The 24,425-nt window shown below is 37.4% G+C and overlaps 1 protein-coding gene across 12 annotated transcripts in view; it reads right to left on the bottom strand.

Moving 5' to 3' along the window:
• The window catches only part of CFAP54 (cilia and flagella associated protein 54), a 301,390-nt gene that overhangs the window by 234,127 nt on the left and 42,838 nt on the right, over positions 1–24,425 (bottom strand). For 10 of the 12 annotated variants that reach the window (XR_011534742.1, XM_008516610.2, XM_070600221.1 and 7 more), the window contains 7 exons: positions 23,891–24,025; positions 22,690–22,837; positions 18,720–18,796; positions 12,698–12,826; positions 12,216–12,342; positions 4,821–4,907; positions 4,607–4,728 (listed from right to left, as the gene is read on the bottom strand). Coding sequence is in view for 11 of the 12 variants with exons in the window: in XM_008516610.2 (XP_008514832.2) it covers positions 4,607–4,728; positions 4,821–4,907; positions 12,216–12,342; positions 12,698–12,826; positions 18,720–18,796; positions 22,690–22,837; positions 23,891–24,025 (825 nt within the window). In the remaining variant the exon portion in view is untranslated. The remainder of the gene's footprint in view (positions 1–4,606; positions 4,729–4,820; positions 4,908–12,215; positions 12,343–12,697; positions 12,827–18,719; positions 18,797–22,689; positions 22,838–23,890; positions 24,026–24,425) is intronic. The other 2 variants (XM_070600226.1, XM_070600230.1) reach the window with 1 other exon arrangement.

Below are 24,425 nucleotides of genomic sequence, written 5' to 3'. Positions count from 1 at the left end.
CCTGACCTAGGTCACGTAGCTAGTCAGTGACAGAATCAAACTCTGATTCAAGACCTTTATACTCCTAACCACCATGCTATAACGTCTTAACACAAAGCTAAGTTAAAAGAAGCTTAGAAAGGCAACCTAGATGAAGTTTCCCATGCAATACCCTTAGAATGTTTAAAAGGAAAAAACCGAAAATGTAACTATGCTAAAATCTGCTGCCAGTAGTTTGAAGTCTCTGGGTCAAAACATGACGTCATGGGAGGGGAAAGAATCAGAAAGGGCTGGCTCTTTATGAGGAAGACTTCAACGTGGAACAACTAAACAGAGCTAAGAAAATCTCTGAAAAAAATTAGTTCGCATATAATCTTCCCCAAAAAAGCAAATACACTTCACTTGACTAAAATGTATAAAATGGGAAAAATAATTACACTCAGTAATCCAATTACTGCTAATACAGTTAACAGAGTGCTATTCAGGGGACAGCAAGATGTAAATTCAGGAGATATTAAAGCTAGGAGTCATCAGAACTTCCAGTGGCCTCCATTAGTTCTAGCTCCAAAATAGGACCATAAAATTAGATTCTGTGTCAATTATAAAAAATAATCCGCTAACCCATAATGCTCCTATGCTTAGAGTTGAAGCACTATTACTGGAATTTGGAACTGCTGAGATCATCTCAACTACCGATTTGTTTAAGTTTCAACAAATACTAATACAAGAAAACTAAATGCATCAGTTGGGGTTCTTTGCAACAGAAGCAATAGGAAAACCAGGCTTGACCAGAGCAGGTCCAGAGAGGTAGGACAGTCTACAGAACACAACTCTAATCATCAGATCAGGACACAGGCACTGGGATAAATGAATGAATGCCAACTAGTTTTAGTCTTTTTTATCTGCTCAAGATTCAGATTCCAAGGAGCGAGCAACCAATTGGACTAGCTTGCATCACTAGTCCTCCTCTTGGCTAGCAGAGAAGAAAGGCCCTGAAGAGTCCCACCTGATTATCTCTGGTGGGGAAGAAGAAATTCCTCAACAGGTGATGTTTGAAAGGGGAAACCGATGCTGGACAGAAAAGAACAGTATAGTACCCTGCCCTTGTAATCCATAACACTTGGGGTTATTGCTGCCTCTTCCCTATGAGCAATCCCATCTGCAAAGATGCTGAGTGTTTGACCGGTAAACTCTGAAGTGGACTAAGAGCTGTGATCATAAGCCACATGATGACTGCTCTATTTGATCAGAATTAGAAGATCAGGGACGTCTCAGATTGGCTCAAGGTGCAATCCATTAAAGAAAATCTGTGATAGAACGTGCAAAAAGTCAATATGGACTTCTAGAAGTCAAATAACCAAGATAGGAAAACAGGAAAAAGAAATCCTCATAATCAAGAAAAAAGCCAGATGTCTCATTTGGAAACCTAATAGGTTATTTTCAAAAGTTTGTCCCTCAATCGTGGCAACAATTTGGTCCACTCTTAATTGATTTTGGATAAAACAGACATCTGATGAGATGATCCAGCTCCACAAGGTCAGGAAACTTTTGCAAAACTAGAACAGGGTATGAATTATTTAAGAGTTCTGAAAAGACCCAGGCTTTTCAATCCTTTCTGTGGTATCAAGAGACTCATCACTTACTGATTTGGGGATAATTTTATTACAAGATCATGATAATGTAAAACATTCTGTAATACACCCCAGTAGAAAATGATTGCCAAGGGAAAGAAATTTATTTATCTTCTTTAAGGGAAGAAAGTTTGGCAATTATTTGAGCCATAACATCGCTGTTTACGAGACTCCTCTGAGGACTGATCATTAAGCCTTAACACTTGGATAAAAAACTACCACTGAGAGCAGAGGTGGCCGTAGTAGATTTCAAGACTTCGAAACAAATATTCAACATGTTTCTAGTTGGTGAAAATCCTTCAGGAGGACCCCTCATAAAAAGTAGAGCCTCTAAATTCATCTCACGAGTCTGTCCTAAGAGGACATTATACTTATAATTTTTCCTAAGTTAAAATAGTTTCACTTAAGAAATAAAAGGAAAAGATACACAAAGAGGAGAAGATGAAAACTTCAGCCTTCCCACATCTCCAGCGGGGTCCCCCTTCTCATGGTAGGAAGATAGAGACATAACAGGGGAACAGGCATATTATGACAATATAAAGACAAGATTGAGTCATAAGAAAACGAAAGAGAAAATTCCGGCGGTTTTACTCTCTCCAGGCTCTGAGAGGCCAGGAGATCAATCCTGAGAGAAACAGTTCTAAAGGAAAGATAAGCTTTGTTTGCCATAGAAACAGGCCTGAAGTACTATGTCCTCCAAGCACTGGACAGTAGCACGTGGCCACAGAAGAATCTGCTGAGAAAATGGATCTGAACACACCCGACGAGTCTTCCAACAAAGATCAGACACCACCTAGTCTTGTCTGCTGAGACTACCCAACACCACCATCAAACTCCTTCAGTTAAATGCTGGAAATTCAAATATAATAAGGATCTTCCCTAATACTCCCAGGACAGACTTCCTCACTTGAACATTGATAGCATCTGTCCATCCAAAATCCTTAGACTTCCTATGAACTAGACTCTACTTTCTCTCTGGGCTCATCCACTCTCTCCTGACACCCTCCTCTCCTCTTTGCTATTGCATCTAAGCTTCTGTCACACAGAATGACCTCCAGGACTATAGAATACTAAGTATTCTATGACCTTTCCAGCCTCAGGACCTTTGCACATGCTGTTCTCTCTGCCTGGAATGTCCTTTCCAACCTTTAACTTCCTCTTTCTCTGGCTACTCCTGCCTGTCTTTCAGTATTCAACTTCATGTCACTTTTTCTGGATATTTCCTTAAACATTCCCCACTATTGGGTTAGGTATTCCACTGCTGAATTCTTCTGGCACTCTTGCAATTAAAACACCCATGACACTGACCCATAATTACCCACTTACTTGTCTATGTTCCCATAGACTGGATTTATCTTGAAGGCAGGGACCACAAAGAGAAGGCAATTCATCAATATTTGTTGAATATATAAACGATTTTTGTTTGTTTTTATCCCCTGTACTCAACATAATACCAGGCACATAGTCAACTTGCAATAAATATTTGCTGAATGGATCATGGGTGCTCAAAAACATTTGTTGAATGAATGAAGTGATGGACAGACAACCAGGAAGTGCTACATATCAAAAATCTTAAATTCCAATATTTTACTTTCTGACCTCAGATGCCTATCCTTCTAGCTCTCTCAGACTCTGATTTTCTGGTCACTGAGCTCACAGAGATGTCCAGTCTCTTGATATCTCCATAGCCACCAAGTCTTTAAATGCCTTGATGGTGTCACTTCCTTTCCTCCTCAATATGCACCCATTTTTTATGACAAACTTTTAACCTATACATTCATTGTTAAAAATCCAGCCCCATACAAATCTCTGCTGTCACATCTACTAAGAATACCACACCAGGATAATGTCATACCACCATACAGATGGAGCCCCCTAAAAATTCATGGTCTTCAACCTCAGCCAGAACTTCACAATGCTAGCCAGTCCTTAACTTGGAGTCACCTCCCTCATCCATTCGTCTCCACTCTCCAATCATCTTCTCTCTCCTCAGTCCAACTACTACACCCTCACCCTCCATCACCGGCAGATATCTGTGCCTCCTACTTTATCAGATGATTAAGATACAAAGGCATCAACTCAACTCTCTGCCTCCACACTGACAGGCTTACTTAAATCTACTTCTGTCCACTCCTCCTTCCCTTCTTCATCAGAGGATGAGGTGTCTGCCCTGCAGCTTCACCTCTGTTGAAGATGAATCCCTTTATCTGTTTCAATCTCATCGCCTTCCTTCTTCTACATGACTCCACTCCATGTATTAAACTCTCTCTTTCTCTCTCTCATATCTTCAATTTCTCCTTGTTTTCTGGCTCTTCATCCTCAACATAGGAACAGGCTACATTTTCTCTCTTAAACTCTCTATCTTCCCCCCAGCTTTGACCTACTTATTTCTTTTCCCTATCAGCCAAGCTACTTGTAGCATTAGTCTCTACCCCATCACGTGCCATTCACTCAGCCAATACAATCAAATTTTTGTGGCTGACACGTAGGGGCAAAAATAAAAAAGACCTCATAATTTTAAATGGTCTTAAATCAACATATAATGAATCAGCAAGAAGACTACAATTTCCAGGCCAGAGTGAGACAACAAGGTAATTGGTCCATAAATTAGCAACATCCATCTGAGAGAAGGTACTTTAGCCAATGGGCTTTAAGTATTTTAATTCCGTAGTAAGAAATGCATTATGCTGGCACAGTGTCACTGAAATTCTATAGTTTCCCACATTTTGAATCCTTCTGATTTTATTTGGCTTCCCAAGTAAGTTGTCTCTACAAAACAGGATCTCTCATTTCAGAAGAGGTCAGGACTGGAGATATAGATCAGTTCCCCTGCTCAGAACTGTTCCACTGCTCAAAGACAGGATTAGATATGGTGAAACTAAAAGTTCATAGTCTAATCTTAAGGGTTACACATTATATTTAGCGAAGGGAAATAAATCATTCACTTTAACAAAGGCTGTATGTCAGGACTAAAAGAAAGAATGATATGTTGTTACCATCAAAAAGGTAGGTAAAGATGTAGAGGTTGCATCTTTCTCAAACATTAGAAGAGCTTTCTGCATCAAGTAAATCGCTTTGGATAGCTTATTCTTCCTTATTTTATTCATTATACTTAACTCTGAAAAAGCAAACAAACATTTTACCAAAAGGGCAACATAAAAACTCTCTTTAAAAATTCTTGGAAAGACAGGTTATCCCAATTTTAATTACCTGTAAAACAATCCATGCTTCTAGATTGTTTTATCTTCTCTGGACCTTTGGTAGATATATTTTTGCTATCAGTTGGAGTCTGCAAAACTGAAGAAGAAGAAGGAGGAGGAGGAGGAGGAGGCAGGGGTGGGGGAGGAAGAGAGAGAGGAGGAGGAGGAGGCAGGGGTGGGGGGAGGAAGAGAGAGAGGAGGAGGAGGAGGCAGGGGTGGGGGGAGGAAGAGAGAGAGGAGGAGGAGGAGGCAAGGGTGGGGGCAGGAAGAGAGAGAGGAGGAGGAGGAGGCAAGGGTGGGGGGAGGAAGAGAGAGAGGAGAAGGAGGAGGCAGGGGTGGGGGAGGAAGAGAGAGAGGAGGAGGAGGAGGCAGGGGTGGGGGAGGAAGAGAGAGAGGAGGAGGAGGAGGCAGGGGTGGGGGAGGAAGAGAGAGAGGAGGAGGAGGAGACTGTCATTAAAATTAGGTTTGTGTCCAAGAAAGGAAACCTTTTCTAAACATTAAAGAGTAACAATCTATTTGTAAAATTAGTGCTTCTTCTATCATATTCTTTTTTTATTAATAGATAAAAATTCATACAAATCTACTATAGTGCAGTTTTATTGTCAAATTCTCTTACATTTGCCACAGTATACCTAAGGACATAAGAATTTTCAAATTATAAAAATATTTGATTTTGTATTTCATCTTAAGTAAAATCATCTTGAATGGTGATAAATAGGATCCAACCTACTTTCATTCACTTTCCCTACACATAAAGTTTTAAAACCTGCTTCATCCAGTGTCCGTGCAAGTGCTCTGGGTACAAGGTGAAGACCTTCCCCTCCTCTAGCTATGGCTGATAGACTCAGAGCCTCTCTCAAGATTTGCAACTAATACACAGATTATTGCCAGTTGATTGTAAACAGTGAGAGACCCTGGTGTACAATTGGGACTGACCATCACGGTGGTCCAGGAAACAGAGGCAGCTAGATGAGGGAGAAAAGGATAAAGGTATGCTGGCCCAGGGAGATGGAGAATATTGCACTGATTCTTGATTTTTCAGTTCTGGTCCTCAAGAGATCTGGCAATATTTTGTTTCTGTCCTTGGAGGTATGTGAGGATACCTCTAGTAACCCTACAATAAATCTGTTTTATTGAGGTTTAATTATTTGTGCTAATGCACAAGAGTCACCATGGGATGGTGACTGATTGATGAAAAGATGCCAGCATATGATCATTAAAGGATATAAGGTTTCTTTAATGGGGAAGGAAAGGGAATTTATCTGCATGGAGATAGCAACACAGAGCAGACAATAATGTACCATTCTCTCAGTACCTGGGGTATTGTAAATGCTAATTAAGTGATGGCTCTCATGATTATAATCATTAGAGATAAGAAGGATGAGATTGCAAGAAAACTCTGAATGCCCAACACAGATGAGTCACAGTTAATGCCATTGTCCTCAACAGGGAACCATTGTAAAGTTCTTGAATAAGAATGACAGAGGCAGTATTTAGGGAACATTAGTCTGGCAGCAGCATACAAGAGTGAAGAAAGACAGGAGAACAAAGTGATAATCTGTGCTGGGATGGCAGTTCAATGAAGCAGAGAAAAATATCAAGGAGACCCAGAGATTGCAAAGGAATAACTAGTTCCACTTAAACTTGAGCTCAAGTCTACCATCAATATCTTGATAAAAACTCAGAGGATCGTTTGGCTGTCAAAGATTTATGGATGACAATAGAGAATGAACTATTTAGTAAATCTATAAGTAAATAGACGCTACTTCTCCACTAAAGAAGAGAATACAGCTACTGAGTGAGAATCACTGGCTAGTTTTCTTAAAGAAAAGCTGTCACATAAATGCCACACACATTTTGAAATACATTTCTGATTCAAATCTTCTCAAACCAAAGAATGCTCAAGGTTATTACTCTAAGTGACCTCATTTATCAATTATCAAACTTTATCAAGTTTTTCAACTTATATATGATGACAGAGATATTTTAATTATTATTTGCTTTGCCCCACACCAAGCAGGTCTTTTGAGAAACAGTATTTGAAACAATGTAACTGCTTAAAATAAAATGCAAAAGGATAAAAGAATGAAAAAAAAGGAAATTTTACACAGACTGCAAATACAAACAAGTGATCTTAAACGTACATCAAATTGGTAACATACCCATACAAAAAATAGAATTAATTCAAGTAAATTTGAACACAGTTCTCTGATGTGTGATATACTCTAAGGACAAAATGAACTGCAAAGAAACTCTGAATTTACTTAGTAGGTTTGTTGTTAATGGTGGTATTAGTCTAAAAATTCTGAAAGTACTTTGTTAATATGATAGGATAAAGCAAATGAGTTGTTACATTGATATCGTTGGGAAGCAGAGTTCTCAAAGTGGGAGATGGAAAATACAAAAATGAAATGTAGAACTTTGGAGTTGCACAGTGTTGAACTTTGAATTGGCGATATCAGAAAGAACTTGCAATATAAATATATATTTTTTACATAAATATATTTTTATATAAAAATATTTATATCACTATATATAATATATAAAAACATAAATATATTTATATTTAAAAATATACAAATGCATTTTATATTTAGATTCATTTTTACATATTTCTATATTACATAATATATAATATATATTCATATGTGTGTGTGTATATATATATATATATAGTTAGCTCTATTAACTCAAAGGAGCTAGTTGACATCCCAATAGCAATGAGCACTCCTGGCTCGCAGATCTTGGTTTCTAAATACTATTTCCTACCACAAGGAACCAGGGATCCTTAGAAAAATGACTGATTCCAGATCTGGGGTAGAAAAAGCATAAGGTAAGTCTCTAGAACATTTTCTTGTACGAAAGCAAGAAATTGCTCAAAGAATAATGGAGACATATCAAAAGAACACAGGATCCACTTTGAGGTTTCCCACTGGCAAAATGTATGACTTTGAGCACCAGAAAGAAGAAAATTTTTTTAAAAAAGAAAAATAATAAAAAAGAAATCCAGTCCCTAGTATAACGCAAAAAATTAAAAGGGGCAATGTAGGGACAGCTCTTCTTTAAAAAAGGATGTCAGCAAATAAATGCAGCAGGAATAGTTCAATTAGAAAATTGCCACATACAACCACTGTAACAATTGATTCCAAAAGGATCATCAATAGAAGTTAAAATCATTGGGTGAAAATCTGTTGGGGAATAAGACACTCACTCCACCTCAAAGCATCACCTGACAATACCAATTATTTTTTCACTATAAAGAGAGAAAGTTACCTCTACAATGGAGAGACCTGCAGACACCACCTTAACAAAATATTAAAACTTTGCCTCACCAATGGTAGGACAAAAGGATAATACACACGGCCTAATGTGATGTAATGGGATGTACACAGCATCACCTATATAACCATGAGAAAATTACGAGGAAAACTTAGATTTAAGATGTTCTAGAAACATATCTTCAAAAATATGTCATAAAAGAAAAAAGAGTTAAAGGAATTATTTTAGATTAAAGAAGAACATGACAGAAGGGTGATGGCAGCATAAGACGTTCCTTGTTTTCATCCCCCCGACACACACCCATTAAAACAACAAAAATTCAGCAGACATTCATGGACGAAAGTGTCTGAGAAAGAACAACGCTGGAGGCATCATAGTTCCTTATTTCAAACTATACTACAAAGCTATAGTAATCAAAACAGTCTGGTACTGGCAGAAAAACAGACACGTAGACCAAAAGAACAGAATCAAGAGCCCAGAAATAAACCCATTCATACACATTTAATTAATATTTGACAACACAGACAAGAATATCAAAATGGGGAAAAGACAGTCTTTTCAGTAAATGGTGTTGGGAAAACTGGACATCCATATGCAGCAGAATGAAATTGGACCCCTATCTTATGTCACTCACAAAAAATAACTCAAAACAGATTAAAGACTTAAACATAAAAACTGAAACTGCAAAACTCCTGGAAGAAAACATAGGAAAAATGTCCCTGACATTGGTCTTGGCAACAGTTTTTTGAATCTGACAGCAAAAGCACAAGCAACAACAACAAAAAATTAATAAATGGAACTACATCAAACGTAAAAGCTGCATGGCAAAAGAAACAATCAACAAAATGAAAAGGCAACCTATGGAATGGGAGAAAATATTTGCAAATCATATGTCAAATAAGGAGTTAATATCCAAAACTTATAAAGAACTCATACAGAAGCTGGCCTGGTGGCACAGTGGTTAAGTTTGCATGCTCCACTGTGGCAGCCCAGGGCTCACAGACCTATGCATCACTCATCAAGCCATGCTGTGGTGGTGCCCCACATAGAAAATAGAGGAAGATTGGCACAGATGTTAGCTCAGCAACAGTCTTCCTCAAACAAAAAGAGGAAGACTGGAAACAGATGATAGTTCAGGGCCAATCTTCCACACCAAGAAGAAAAAGAACTCATACAACTCAATAGTAAAAAAAAACGAACAATCCCATTTAAAAAGGGGCAGAGGAGGGGCCAATCCCATGGCCAAGTGGTTAAGTTTCCGTGTTCTGTTTCAGCAGCCCGGGGTTTCACTGGTTCCAATCCTGGGCGTGGACATGGGACCACTCATCAGGCCATGCTGAGGCGGCGTCCCACATAGCACAACCAGAAAGACTTACAACTAGAATATACAACTATGTACTGGGGGGCTTTGGAGAGAAGAAGAAAAAAAAGCAAAAGAAGATTGGCAACAGATGTTAGCTCAGGTACCAATCTTTGAAAAACAAAAAGTCGGCAGAGGAATTGAAAAGACATTTTCTAAAAAAGACATACAAATGGCTAAAAAGTGCATGAAAAGATGCTCAACATCACTAATTATCAGTGAAATGAAGATAAAAACCATAATGAGATATCACCTCACACCTTAGAATGGCTATCATCAAGAAGACAAGAGAGAAGTGTTGGCGAGGATGTGGAAAAAAGGGAACCACTGTGCACTGTTGGTGGGAATACAAATTGGTTCTGTGGAAAGCAGTATAGAAATTCCTCAAAACAGTAAAAATAGAACTATCATTTGATCCACCAATGCCACTTTTGGGTAAATCTCCAAAGGAAATGAAAACAAGATCTCTAAGAGATTATCTGCACTCCCATGTTCATGCAGCATTATTCACAATAGCCAAGATACGGAAACAACCTAAGTGCCCATCGATGGATGAATGCATAAAAAAGATGTAGCATAAATATACAATGGAATATTATTCAGCCATGAGAATGAGGGAAATCTTGCCATTTGCAATAACATAGATGGACCTTAGGGTGTGGGGGATCAGAATTGGCCACCCCAAAAAGTGTCTCTTTGGCTTGATTATTTTTAAGGACAAGAGACTCTGAAAGAAACTTTGACCTTTCCCCTAACTGCCTAAAAGAATTTAAGATAGAAGGCCTGTCCCCAGAACAAGCCATCACCATAGATAACTCTGGGTATCGGTAGACTGTGAGGGTCCTAGCTAAGCCCATTCTTATCAAAGGTCTGTCTACCAAACATTTGCTTTTCCATCTCCGTGTGAATTGCCTTCCTCCCCTTTGAAGTCCCAAACCACTACCCCTATACCCTCCTTTGTCTTCAGCTAAAGAGGGTATTTAAGATGGCAGGATTCAGCCATTCTGGTGAGTTACTCAGCTTTCCCGGGTTTCTCCCATGTGTCCACATCATAAAGTTTTGTTTGATTTTCTCCCGTTATTCTGTCTCACACCAATTTAATTCTTAGACCAGCCAGAAGGACCTAGAGGGGAGAGGAATTGTCTTCCTCCCTACAAGGGCATTATGCTAAGTGAAATGTCACACAAAGAAAGACAAATACTGTAGGATCTCACTTATATGTAGAATCTGAAAAAGCCAAACTCACAGAAACCGAGAGTAGAGTGGCGGTTTTACCAGGGGCCGGGGGTGGAGGAAATAGGGAAACGTTGGTCAAAGGGTACAAACTTCCAGTTACAAGAAGAGTAAGTTCTGGGGAATCTAATGTGCAGCATAGTGATTACAGTCAATAATACTGTGTTATACACTTGAAAGTTGCTAAGAGTAGATTTTAAATGCTCTCATCACAAAAAAAAAATGTTAATAATGTGACGTGATGAAGGTTTTAGCTAACACTAGCTAAACCATCTCACAATATATGTGTATCAAATTGACACATTGTACATCTTAAACTTATACAATGTTATATGTCAATTATATCTTAAAGCTGGAGGGAAGTCTGTGCTCAAAAAATTAATTAATTAACTAATTAACCAGCATCTGATTAAATCTATTTAGCTGTATATATTATGTGACATCTGAATGCTTTAGATGGAGATCAGAGGTCATATTAGGCCAGAACATTTAGTTCTATTCTATAATTACTTAGTAACTTAAAAGGAGATATGCCAGTTACATGAATATTGGCTATATAATCATGCCAAGAGGAACTTGGCTTTATCAAAATTTAACCTCAAACAGAAGAGTTTTTAGACTTAAGGATACTAAATCTTATTTTGAAACTCAAGTAAACATGCTATTTGTGCTACTATCGGCATCTTTTAAAAAATATTTTGACCTCTTTACCTAATAATCAGGCAAAAACAACTTAGATCCAACTCATCTGCCCTCTGACACTGCTGTCAGAGGTGTCTTTCTAAGTTTTTCAATAGCTTCCAGGATAAAATAAACCCTTAGCCCTTCCAGATCTAACTGGGATCCACCTCTCTAGCTGATCTGTGTCATTCCCTGCACGTGCTCTTTACTCCAGCCACAAGAGAATTCCAGAAGTTCCTAAACGGCACCATACAATGCGTCCAACTTGCTAAAGGCCATTTTCTCTATCCAAAATGATGGCCTCCTTTTCAATCTTCATAAAGATAATATTCACTAGTTTCCTGGTCAACTATCACCCGTTCCAGGAAGCCATCCCTGACTTTCCTGTCTAATATAGATATTGCTCTTCTGTGTGCCCATAACAAACACTCTGAGCCCACTTGTATTACATTTATTAACCACGACTGTTATAGTTGGCTTGCTTATCTAGAAGCTCAAAACTAGAGGCTGTGTCTTATTTGAACCAAGCCTAATATGGTTCCCGGATCTTGATAGGCACTCAACGAACACTGGCTTGACTGAATCAACAAAATACCAATAATTTACTATAACTCAAACAAACTTAATTTAAGTTTTTTAGAAGTTTACTAATTCATTTGCTATGCAAGATATAAAGAAATAATGAAAGATATCTGTTGATATTAATCAGAGAAGTAAGAAAAAACAAAATAATGAAATTTATCTGGAAAACATCCAGTCCACAAGAACATAATTTACAAATTAAATTGACTCTATACTTGAACTTGTGTTAAAATTGATTCATAACAAATCATTTGCTTTGATGACTACTACCTTGCAACTGGTCAAGAAGCACAACGGCTATTCGGTGCTGGGCTTGGATTAGTTCAAGATGCAAATCCATTATGAAACTATTCTGTGTGACTGGTTTGCAAATGTCTCCATCTATATCGTGGGCGTACTTTGGTAGAGTTGAAGTAAAAATAAAAAGGAAATACAGTTATCAAAACATACTAAATACAGCTGTAGCCTATTAGCACTCAAGTTATCATTTTACTGTCAGCCATTAAATTCTTCTCAGCCCTTTGCAATCTGGCTTACACACTAATGTCTGCTTTTTTAATTAATCAGTGGCCTCTTCAATGACAAATTCAGACTCCTCATTCTTCTTGATTTCTTCTGGGAAGAGGGGAGTGTGTTTCCAGCCTGTGAGAGGGGAACCACCACAAATCGTGCTTGACTCTCCTACGTGCAAGGCCAGCCCTCTTCCTAGTTTAGTAAAACTTCAATCTAACGTAAGCTTTTCCCATTCTTACCTTAGCATAGCAGTGGTCAATCACGCATGATCCATTTGGCAAAGTAGTTAACATGCAATTCAAATTTATTCCACCAATTGCTTTGTCAAGAAGTTCATAAGCCAGAAATAACTGTTCCACAGGTTTTTTCTAAAGTAATTTTATAAACAAAAAAGAAAAAGAAAATTTAAGGGAAAATCATATGCAACATCTTCAAACATCTTTTAACAACAATTCAAAACCAAATAATAAAAGTTTAAATAGTCTATCCAACATCAACAATGTTGTATTTCTTACTAAGTTGTCTTTGATTAAATGTGGAGTAATATTAATGAAGGTGAAATAATAAATACATTTCATCATTTTTCCAAATACAAATTAAACTTTTCGCAAACATGTATACAATTTTCTTTTGTTTTTTCAAAATTCTGATTGTACCAAAGGTATAGACAAATTTTAAAAATGTAACACATAATTTGTCATTTTCACATACTTTATTTTGAAAGCTAATTTACTTTTAAAATTTCAGAGTCTCAGAGCTGAAAATCTAGACTTAGAGCCCATTAAATCTAATGGTCTACATGTCATGATTTTCAAAACTAAATACCTTTTCAATGTAATTATTCTCACAGAGAGACAAATATAGAGAATAATATAAAGAGCAATCAGCTTTGTTCAAACTTGCTAATTTTCCATATTTTCTGCAGAAAATTTTTAGGCAATAAAGCAAACACATACATGCATGTAACTGAGATCCCCTGCACAACTGTCCACAATGACATTCCTCTTCTCTGCCCATAGAGGTAGCCACTGTCCCTGAATTGGCTTTTACCATTCTTCGCGTTTTTAAACTTTCAGTACATGTGTATGTATCCATTAACAATATGCAATATTGCTTTGCATGTTTTTTAGTTCTCATAAAATTCTGCACTTCGCTTTTTGCACTCAACCATGTGTTGCTGAAACTTTTTCATGCTGGTATATGTAACTCAAGGTGTCAGTCTGGGTTCGGTCAGGAACACAGAATGACTAGAGATTCCAAGCAGAAAGGGATTTAACACACAGAACCAGAGGTGTCCAACCCCATTGGAAGGCCTGGGGGAGCAAAGATTAGGAAAAATGCTGGTGACTATTCTGCTGCATGCAGAAGCCTCTGTGAATCTAAGAATCTAGGAGGCAGTGGACAACAACCTCAAGTGTCTACTAGATGAAACAAGTGAATTGCAAGAGCTTGCTCAGCAGGGCTGGTAAATTCACTTCTTCCACCTCCCACTGTAGAATAAGGATTCTCTCTTCCCTTTTGCACTACAAGTTCACGCAAATGCCCCTCACTGGAAGACTAACCTAGAACCATACGGAAATGAGATGCTGGGAAATGGAGTTCCAGGTTTCGCCCCTGTAATGCAAAGGTGACGACAGAAGGAGACGGCAATGATGCCAAGCTGATTCTAGTTCAAGACCACTCTAGTTCATTCATCCTCAGGGTTACAATGAAACAGTGTTACACTGAGGAATATGTCACAATTTATTTACCCACTCTTCGGCTGATGGACACTTGGATTGCTATTACTAAAAATGTTCAATGAGCAGCCAGCCCCGTGGCTGAGTGGTTAAGTTTGAATGCTCCGCTTCGGTGGCCCAGGGTTTCACCAGTTTGGATCCTGGGCACGGACATGGCACAGCTCATCAAGTCATGCTGAGGCGGCATCCCACACACCACAACTAGAAGGACTCACAACTAAAATATGCAACTATGTACTGGGGGGATTTGGGGAGAAAAAGCAGAAGACAAAAAAAGAAGATTGGCAACAGTTGTTAGCTCAGGTGACAATCTTTAAAAAAAAAATTCAATGATTGTACTTGTCTGTGAATAAAGACAGGTTGATACTTCCTTTTCAGTCTTTTTTTTTGCTTGCTTGCTTTTTTTACCCAGCTGCCTAAGACCTCTAGGACACGACAAAAGAATGACAGATATCCCTACGTTGTTATATCAGCATAAAGGGACAGTTTTTAGTCTTTTACCATAGGTATAACATTCATCACAGGTCTTCAGACAATATCCATTATGGGATACAGAAGTTCTCTTCTGTTTCTAACTTAAGAGTTATTTTTAAAAGATGGTTGTTGGATTTTGTCAAATGCTTCTGTTGCTTCTCTTTATCTAGTGAGGTGGTTATATTTTTCTTTCCTTTCATCTGCTAATGTGGTGTATTGCATTATAGATTTTTCTAATGTTAAATCATCCTTGCATTCCTGGAATATACACAATTTGATTACATATATCCACTCAAGATATATAGAGATACATATATCTCCACTCAAGAATCACAGGCTCAGGGAGCTTCCCAAGTAACCCAAGTAGTGTAAAGTCAAATGGACCCATGTGAGGGCAGGCCCAGATTATAAATCAATAGAAAGAGAAACTTTCTCCCATCAACTCCACTTCTCAGTACCCAACTTAAGATACCTCCCTATGGAGACAGGCAGAATGTTTCCAGTCTACCTCTTCTTAGAACGTAGTTTTCTGTAGAGTCTAACGTTATGTGTGAGTCTCAGTCCAAGGACTCATCTTTCACGTGCTCAAGCCTCATCTCTTGTGCCTGGATGCCTGTTAATCCAAGCTTCTTTGTAAGTGAGCCCATCAACCCACTGCAGCATCTGCTCATAAACTTACCATCCTGGCTTTCAGCTCCCCTTTCTATCTTGGCCCCTGGGCCTTACCTTACTTCTTGTGAACTCTGAAATATGCTTGAGGATATTTCTTCAATCCTGTCTACAATTTCTACATGCTTCGTCATCTACTTTGCTGTTTTGCCAGCAACAGCAGTCCCTAAAGGGACATTTTTAACATCAAAAAATTTCAAAGACCCCACATACACACACATTCTATCACCATCATCTTTGTTACTATCTTTGCTATCATCACAGCTAACATTTAATTAAAATATGTTCCAGGCACTGGACTAAAGGCTTTACAAGGACTAATTTTTTAATTGCTACAGTCCTATGAGTAGATCTTATTAATTATTATAATTTATTAGTTGAAAAAATAGCTGCTATGTATTCAGTAAAACTTTTACATGTTTTTTATATAGTCACAATAGCACATAGTTAGTTGTATGGATATATGCAAGATACATAATTTATCCCACCTAGAGACTCTACTAAGGGAACATATGGATTTTGGACTTTCCTTGCAATAAATTCTCACTCCTTCTTCCCACTTCACTCCCCTCCAGATGGGTCTGAGACCCTAGGTTGAGATTCAGTGTTCTACGTGAAACAAAAGAGAACAGTAGCTACCACGTGCCGGGTACTGGTTTCCACAATGTTACCAATATCTCATTTAAACTGTGTAATTTAAATAGTACCAGTAAAATAGGTATTATTCTTATAATCTTACAGATGAGGACACTTACATTCAAACAAATGAAATAATTCATTCAAGATCACACAAACAGTCAATATCAGAGTCACAACTCAACTCTAGGTCTTCTAACACCAACTTCTGTGCCTTTGGACCATACCAATGAATCAGCTCTACTGCCTCTACCCTCTGCCCCAATACAGCTGGGCAGGTGGTGTACGGGACAGTTTTAGGTGGTGCTATTCACAGTGCTGTCATCATAGACTTGTATATTTACGTTGACAATTTCCCAGCAGATAGCAATGAATTATCTCAAGAAAAGGGTGCATTTTTCTAATTTAAATAATAGCAGCAACAGTTCATAAATAGTCTTCAGTTTCTTCATTACGAGAAAATTGCCATCTTCTAAGAAATCCATTTCATTTAGTGGTTTTAATCACCAGGAAATTTCCATCTCGAGCCAAAATCTAGCACTTTGTAACTTCTACTAGTATTCTTATTCCTTCCCTATGAAGCCTCAGAGAATAACTGCTAGGCCACCACGTGCCAGGAATTCTCAACTCTAGTCTCCTTAAGAATCTACATGGGGAAGTTTTAAGAGGCACACGCCTGGAATTATAAATTTTTAAGAACCTCACACCTGAAATTATGCTTCAATATGTCTAGAGTGGGAAATAGGAAGTTGCATGATTAGCAAGCACTGTAAGTGATCCCCAGAAAAACCATTGCCAGACAGCATTATGCCTCCTCAATCTCTTAGGCAGTTCAAACATTCTCTGTTCCCAATTTAAGATTTCTCAGCTCCAGCTCTCTTCAGAAGACACAACACAGCACGAAGAACTCAAAATTGCATTTCCTGAAACCCATAATTAGAACTTGAACATTCATTTGAGAAAGTAAATTCAGAATGACACGCTCCCCCACCCCAGTCCTCTAGTACATTCATGACATTTGACTGGTACCATGTTTCTTAGGACTTGCGTTTTTTATGCATTAGAAAAATATCTTTTATACAAACATCCTGAAGACACTTTTATAAAATCAAGAGGCAACATAGCGTAGTAGCTAAATGCCCGGACTTTGAAAGTAACACACCTAAGCTCAAATCCACTGACTGTGCAATCTTGAGCAAGTTGGATGTAGAAGTGGAAATGAACACCATGACTACACAAATCAATCTGAGTGGCTCTCACAAGCACAATAGTGAGACAAAAAGTGAACAGAAGAAGAGTACACACAGTATGACACTGTTTATATAAAGTCAAAAACAATACTCTCTACTGCCTAAGAATACACACATATGTAATAAAAGCACTAAAAGGCCTGGAATTTATAATCACTATATTTAGAACAGTAGTTATTCCTAGGTGATGCCATCAGGAGGGGATAGTGGGAGTTGAGTTCCAGCTATACTACTACTAATGCTTTCTTTCTTAAGCTAGCAATGGAGAAATGGGTCTTTGCTATAATAGTCTTCATAATTTTATGTCACATATTTCCAATCAATTTTTCAGAGAAAATATAGTAATCATGAGGATTAACATTTAGCAACAGGAGAAGTTCTGATGAAATAATGTTAAGAAAAAAACATGAGAATGCTACCGCATTAAAAAATGTGAAAAAGACTAGGAGATGATATAGAAAATAATAATGTTTAGGTCTATACTGGGAAATTACAGATTTCTTCATTTTTTATACCTCGAAATGTCCTCTAATGTTAACACAACTTTCATAATTTAAAATTACGGGTTTTGAATTAATCAGTCAAATGAAAATACAGATCACTGGTTTTCTCTCTAGAAAAGTATTTTGCAACTGTAGCCAATGAACACTAGTGTCCTAAGAAGGTATCATAGTGGGTAAAATGGGTGTTATGCTCAAATAAGGGAACATACAGTTTTCTGCACCTCCTTTTTGGAAAATCACAGTGCTCATAAGCAAATTAATGCCGCCGATAAGTCTTCCAGTAAGGAACCTATTGTATTTAACCCAAAGTCACCCAACGTTACTTGACCTTTCTATCCTTACTATCTTTCTCTGAAGCATAGTACTAGCATCACATAGGGCAGAGTTTGCAAAACAGTTTTCTAGTTCTTGCCTATAAATAAATGAATGTTTATTACACATATGAGACAGTTCCTTTAACTCCTATTTGATCTATAGAACAACACAGTCCACGATGTACAGAAATGATTCAAATATTGTAAGAAAAACATAATCAAGAAGAGGAATGGCCACTTAACTCCCTCACCCTCTTTCTTCTCTTAAGCTAACACTCACTGAGACCTTTCCATGTGCCAAGGACTGTTCTGAGTACCCTTTAAACAGGTAATAACTCATTTAATCCATTAGCGGCACATGTTGAGTAGGACATCTCTGCTCTATGAGTCTATGAATCACAACACATTCAAAATATCAATAGTAACATAACTATAAATCCTTTTAAGATACTTTATCTAGCTTATTTTTACAGCTGACTAGATTTTCTTTCCTAGAGTAAAAGCAAAAGTTAGAAAAATGTCCCTGTAGTTCTCAATGTATGTAGAAATCACAAATTCTTGTTTCAAATATTCAAAATTATTTCTATAATTAATCATTACACACTTAGAAATTCAATATTATTTGAAAATTAAAATTCATGTTTTTAACAGTATTTTCTAAAATATTTTGCAATACCTTCAATATTGGAAGAATTTCCGGGCTCCCTTTAGGAGTCTCAGGGGTGTCACTAGTCTCTTTTCTTAAAGGTGTCTCTGAAAAAAGAAAGAGTGAAAGGAAGGAAGAAAGGGAAAGGAGGGAAAAAAGGGGAAAAGTAGAAAGAGGAGGAGGAGATAGGAAGAAACAAAGGAAAAGATGGAAGGATCCAAGGAAAGAAAAGGAGGAAAGAGAAAAATGGAAACAGAGCAATGAATCATAATCATAAAAAACATGATGCTGAACTGGTTATCTTTGTAATTAGCCATGATTTTAGAAATGATTCAGCACTTAGAAGTTGACTATAAATTGTCTCTTCCACATAATTTTGTCTGTATATAAGATAATTTTTAAAAATCTTCAAAACAACTAACCAAATAAAAAATCTTGATTATCAACAAGGTAATATTATGGTAAAGAGATTGGTCTTTCTATATATTCTTTAAAGTCAATTGAAAAGCATTTAGGAAATATCAGTGTAGAAGCTTTATGAATTTGGACAAATATCAGAGAAGGCTGGTTTGAATTAAAGAAATATAAATTATAATTATTTATATGGCAACACTAGTTTCCAATCTTAAAATTTAGTGAATAATCCAAACTAAACAATGTATTACTCAATAAACAGCCTAATAAACATCTTGAAGTACATTGTCATAATTAATATACAAGAATGACTTGTGCTTTGTCTTTTATGTGCCAATAGGATGGTGAGAATAACATTGTTGGAAAAGTCATAAGAATTTATATATCTAAATGGGCACAACCCTTCATTACATTAATGTAGATGTTTTCAAATTTATAAATGGATTGTGCTCCAATATTGATTAATTCTTTATAAACAAAATATTCTGGCAAAAAATCAATAAAATAAATTGTATTTAGCCCATTTATAATTAAACAGAATATAAAACAGTCTCACAAAAGTAACAAGTTAACAAAATAATAAAATTGAATAAGAAATAGGCTTTTTAAAAAAGCAATCATTGGGCCTTTTGCTTTCAGTAACAGGTAATCTGGAAAAATTCTCCTGGCTAGAAACAACTGGAAAAGCTGGAAAAATACACTTCTTTTTCATCTGCAAGCTAAGAAGATAATGAAAATATTCATAGAGAACCAGGATTTTGAGAAGGAAGTATCACCTGTATCTTGAGAAGAGAGCCCAGGGAGTATAGAATGGCATTAGAGCTACTTTTCCCACTGGGGACTTCCGTCAATCTGGAGACGGAAGCTGAGAGGAATGGTGCTTTTGACAGCCTTGAAGGGCTAAAGCAACAGAGATTGGCATCCAGCGCCCACCAAGTGTGAGAAGCAGAAGGCGCTGCATCCTAAGTGTTAGGGTAAACTGAAAATAGGTCAAAGAGAGAGCATCTCAGCTTCAAATGATCTTAATCTCTCAAACTGGAATAATGGGCTCCTGGAGTAGAAGTGCCTTCATCGATCTAGTAAAAGAAAGCGTAAATCTCTGGAAGAACATACCATTACCTAAAGCTTCAAATTATCTACATAAAATACTTAGCAAATATAATGTCTACCACACAATCCAAAATAATCACAGTAACCAAATAGCTGATGAAGTAAGCGCTTCATTTAAGAATTCAATATAATAAATGCAGAAGGAATGATAGAAGTCAGAAGCCCCTTCTGGCTTCTCAGCCCCGCCATTCCAGCAGCCTTCAATCAATGACAGATAAAGTTGCATAAATACCCCAACTTCCCAGCTCTCTGAGGCATGTTCGGTACAGTCTCTTAGAGGTGCCTCGTGGGAATAAGCCCTGAACCCACAACAGTAGCCTTCTCATTAACTGACTATCTTGTATTGGCTTCTTTACTGCTCTGTTTCACATCTCCACCCCACCACCCTGCTTCCCTGGATAATATCCCAGATAAACTACTTCACTCAAATTCTCATCTCTGAATCTACTTCTGAGGAAACCAAACTAGGGAAAAGGTCAGGCTAACAACATCTGAACTCGCCCATAAATCTTTACATCACAAAAAGTGGGACAACCAGGCATTATAAGCTTCCTAATTCAATGCAATAGGGAATAAACAGCACCACCTATGAAGTATTCTTGCCAAAAAAATAAGATATTGGCAAGAATTCTTTTTGACAAGATATCACTTGAGTCTAAGCAAGCCTCTAGATCTAACTACTAGGTAGAGGAGCAAATTAACCAACCACAAGGATGCAAATAGCCAAATCCAGAATGTGGGAGATCCTACAGGGTGATGACCAGATTTCTTCAAAAAAATAAATAGCTTGAAAAGAGGGTGAAGAAAGAAAAAACTATTACAGATTAGAAAGAGAGATTTAAGAAACATGTAAGAAAATAAAATGTGTGGGCTTGTTTGGATCCTGACTGGAACGAACCAACTTAAGACATTTTTAATACAATCACAAACATAGGAATTTTCACTAATTTTGTAAGGTATAATAAAAATGGCATTGTGGCTTTGTAAAGAAAAATCTTCATCTATTACAGATCGATGGATAGATAGATAGATAGATAGATAGATAGATAGATAGGAACATATATATGAGGTATTTGCTGGTAGAGATAACATAACGTTTGCTTTAAAATATTCCAGAAAAAAGCAAGTGTTGCCAGGAGAGATGAAATAAGATTGGAAAAATGTTGAAAATTTTGGTATTGGATGATGCATACATGGCGACTTATTTCATCTCTCTACTTTATAAGTGAAATTCTGCATAATAAAAGTATAAAAAAAGGAAAAAGCATTTTAAGACAGAACATTTCAAAAAATATGACTTCAGGCCATTGAATGTGTTGGACAGCCAGGGACCTCTAAGCAGTGGTTCTCAAACTTTGATGCCTATCAAAATCCCTTGGTAAGCTAATAAAGACTACAAAGGTCCAGCCTAGATGAAACAGGATAGGGCCTGTGTCTTGCACTTTTAACAAATTCCCAGGTGATACTGCTGTCAATCAAAGTTTGAGAACAGTGGCTATAAAACTCCATTTGCAAAGCCACACTCAACAACCAAGGATAGGTAGAGCCAGATTAGTGAACCTTCGGGAAAATCATTACTGTATTACAAAGTCCCCCAAATGTCATACATACTCTGTAAGTGGGGTGAAATAGGAAAGTAGATACCCACCATGGACACCCCCACCTCATTCTCTACATGTGGGTTAACTAATGAAACAGAGAGTTCCGGGGTTCAACCACAGGCAGAGAATGGACAAGCAGGTCAGAGCATAAGGCCATCGTTTGAGAGAAGACACCTTCTGGGAGGAGAAGAGAATGATGGTAGAAAGGGGTCGGGACAGGGAGAGTAGGGGAGTGGGTGGGAAATGAGGGCAAAAAGAAGACGACAAGAAGAAAGGAGAAAAGAAGAGGAGAAATAGAATAAACAAAGAAAGAAAAAGAATTTTTAAAGGAGGTAATCAGACGAGAGCAGAGAATTAAAAAGGAGACAAAAGGTAGAAGGACGTTGATCCATTCAACATTTATTTGAGCTCCCTCTCTGTGTCAGGCAGAGTGGTGGGTGCCAATAATATAACGGTGACCAAAACATGCTCTCTTCCTTTGAGAAACATACACTCTATCGGGAAACGGAAGAGGAGGAAGTAGAAAAGGGGATAAAAGGGAAGAGAGAAAGGAAAAAAAGGAAGCTTGGGGCGGAGGAGAGAGGAGCAGGTGGTCAAGAGGAATGGAAAAGGGGAACACATGACTGAGAAGCAGACAAAAATAGTTTTGTCTCGCACTGAATCATAGAGTATATAACCTTTTTTTAACATCCACTTGGTTAAACCTATACTATTTCTATTTCTGATTATAAATCAACAGTGAAGCACAATGAAATGCCTAGTTTCTAATAACAGAAGTTATTATGTATCCCAATTTATATTTATATATTCATGTCTGTATGTATATATATATATATATATTTTATAACCTCATACTTTTTCACTCAATATTTTACCTAGAGATTTTTTTAATTTTCTTGGGTTTCCTAAAGACTCCAATATTTCACTTAATCGTAATGTGACCTCAGCCACCACCACAATGTCAAAGCCTTCCATTTTACAGCAGTGAATTACTTCATTTATCTGCCACAGAAGATATACCCACTAAAAAGAGAAAACATACAGTAAAATCATTTAAAGTGCATTACATTGTAGAAATAGTCACATTTCTCAAAATTTAGTACTTCTTTAAAATCACCATCTTCTAATCATATGAAAATGTTATACAGGTACCCCTCCTTATTAGCGCATCTTAATTATAAATAATATAAAGATCAGTGATCCTAATAAGACGGTATTTAACAATCAGTCTATTTACATAAATTCATAAAGAAGATTCACTTAAGCTTAGAGTCTACCTATCTACAGCCATATTGGAAAATTCAGCACCTGTTATTTTTACATATCAGTGAAGATTATCTGTATCTTGAAAATTTTCATTCTCCCTTCTAAAAGCAGCTGCTGTGATCACTACAAAGTCCTCCAAAACAGTGAGGAGGCAGCAGGTGTTTCAATCTCTATGCGAAGTGCCTTGAAAACTGTCTTTCATGCCTTTATCCCCAAAGCTTAGCACATAAAATTAGCCATCACACTCTGGGAGCTAAGATGAGAAAATAATATTCATGCACCCACATCATTACTTTCTCAGAGTACATGATAAAAATCACGCCCATGCATCCTAATGCAGCTAATCTGAGGAGGCCTCGGAATCACAGGAGACTGTGTTATTGCTAAAATATTGTCTCCTAAGTTTCCAGGTTATAATATTCACCTGCTCAAGTTTCTCCTTCCCATAAACAGCTCTTTAAAATTGTCTAAATATATTATTGCAAAAAAAAAAAAAAAAAAAACCCCTGAAACTCCTTACCTATTTGTATTTTCTAATATTAACCTTCTTAATGAATTTATCCAAGCTCATGTGACCTTAGACACACTATATTTATTCCTCCCTTAAAAACCTAAAACACCTCCCCACTCCCCAAAACTCAACCGAGGCAGAAGTGCGGAGAACACACTTTAAAGGGGCTCATGTACCACTACATCTAAAGAATGGTACTTATGCAGGTGGGTAAATACAGAAAACTCAGATTTGAACTGTGCATCACAACTTAAATTAGCAATAACAAAAAACATGTGAAAGGAAACAAAAAGGAATACTTTATTAGTGCTGATTTTCTGGATGAATTTTGCATAGTCATTTCTGGACACATGGATCCGCTGAAGTCCTACTTTGCATTTCTGCCATAGGAACATTACCATGTCCACAACGATTTCTTTATCTGGCTGAACATTCTGAAAATAAAAGGGATAAAGCAAATTGGTAAGAATAGTAAGATATATAGATATGTAACATTTAACGGGTGCCAGGCAACATTCTAAGAGTTTTACATATACGGCAATGGACTGAATGTTTGGGTCTTCAAATTCCTATGTGGAAATCCTAACTCCCAGTGTGATCGCATAGGACGTGGGGCCTTTAGGAGGTAATTAGGCACAAGAGTGGAACCTTCAATATGGGATTAGTGTGCTTATAAATGGGACCCCCAGAGTCTCTCTCTCTCTTTCCACCAAGTGAAGACACGGTGAGAAGACAGCTCTCTATGAACCAAGAGGCGGGCTCTCACCAGACACCAAATTTGTTGGTGCATCGATCTGGGATTTCCCAGCCTCCATAACTGTGAGAAATAAACGT

The sequence above is a fragment of the Equus przewalskii genome, chromosome 29 (genome assembly GCF_037783145.1).
Source record: "Equus przewalskii isolate Varuska chromosome 29, EquPr2, whole genome shotgun sequence".
NCBI lineage: Eukaryota > Metazoa > Chordata > Mammalia > Perissodactyla > Equidae > Equus > Equus przewalskii.
Note: the sequence above shows the minus strand (reverse complement) of the source record. Positions and strands in the feature narration are given on the sequence as shown.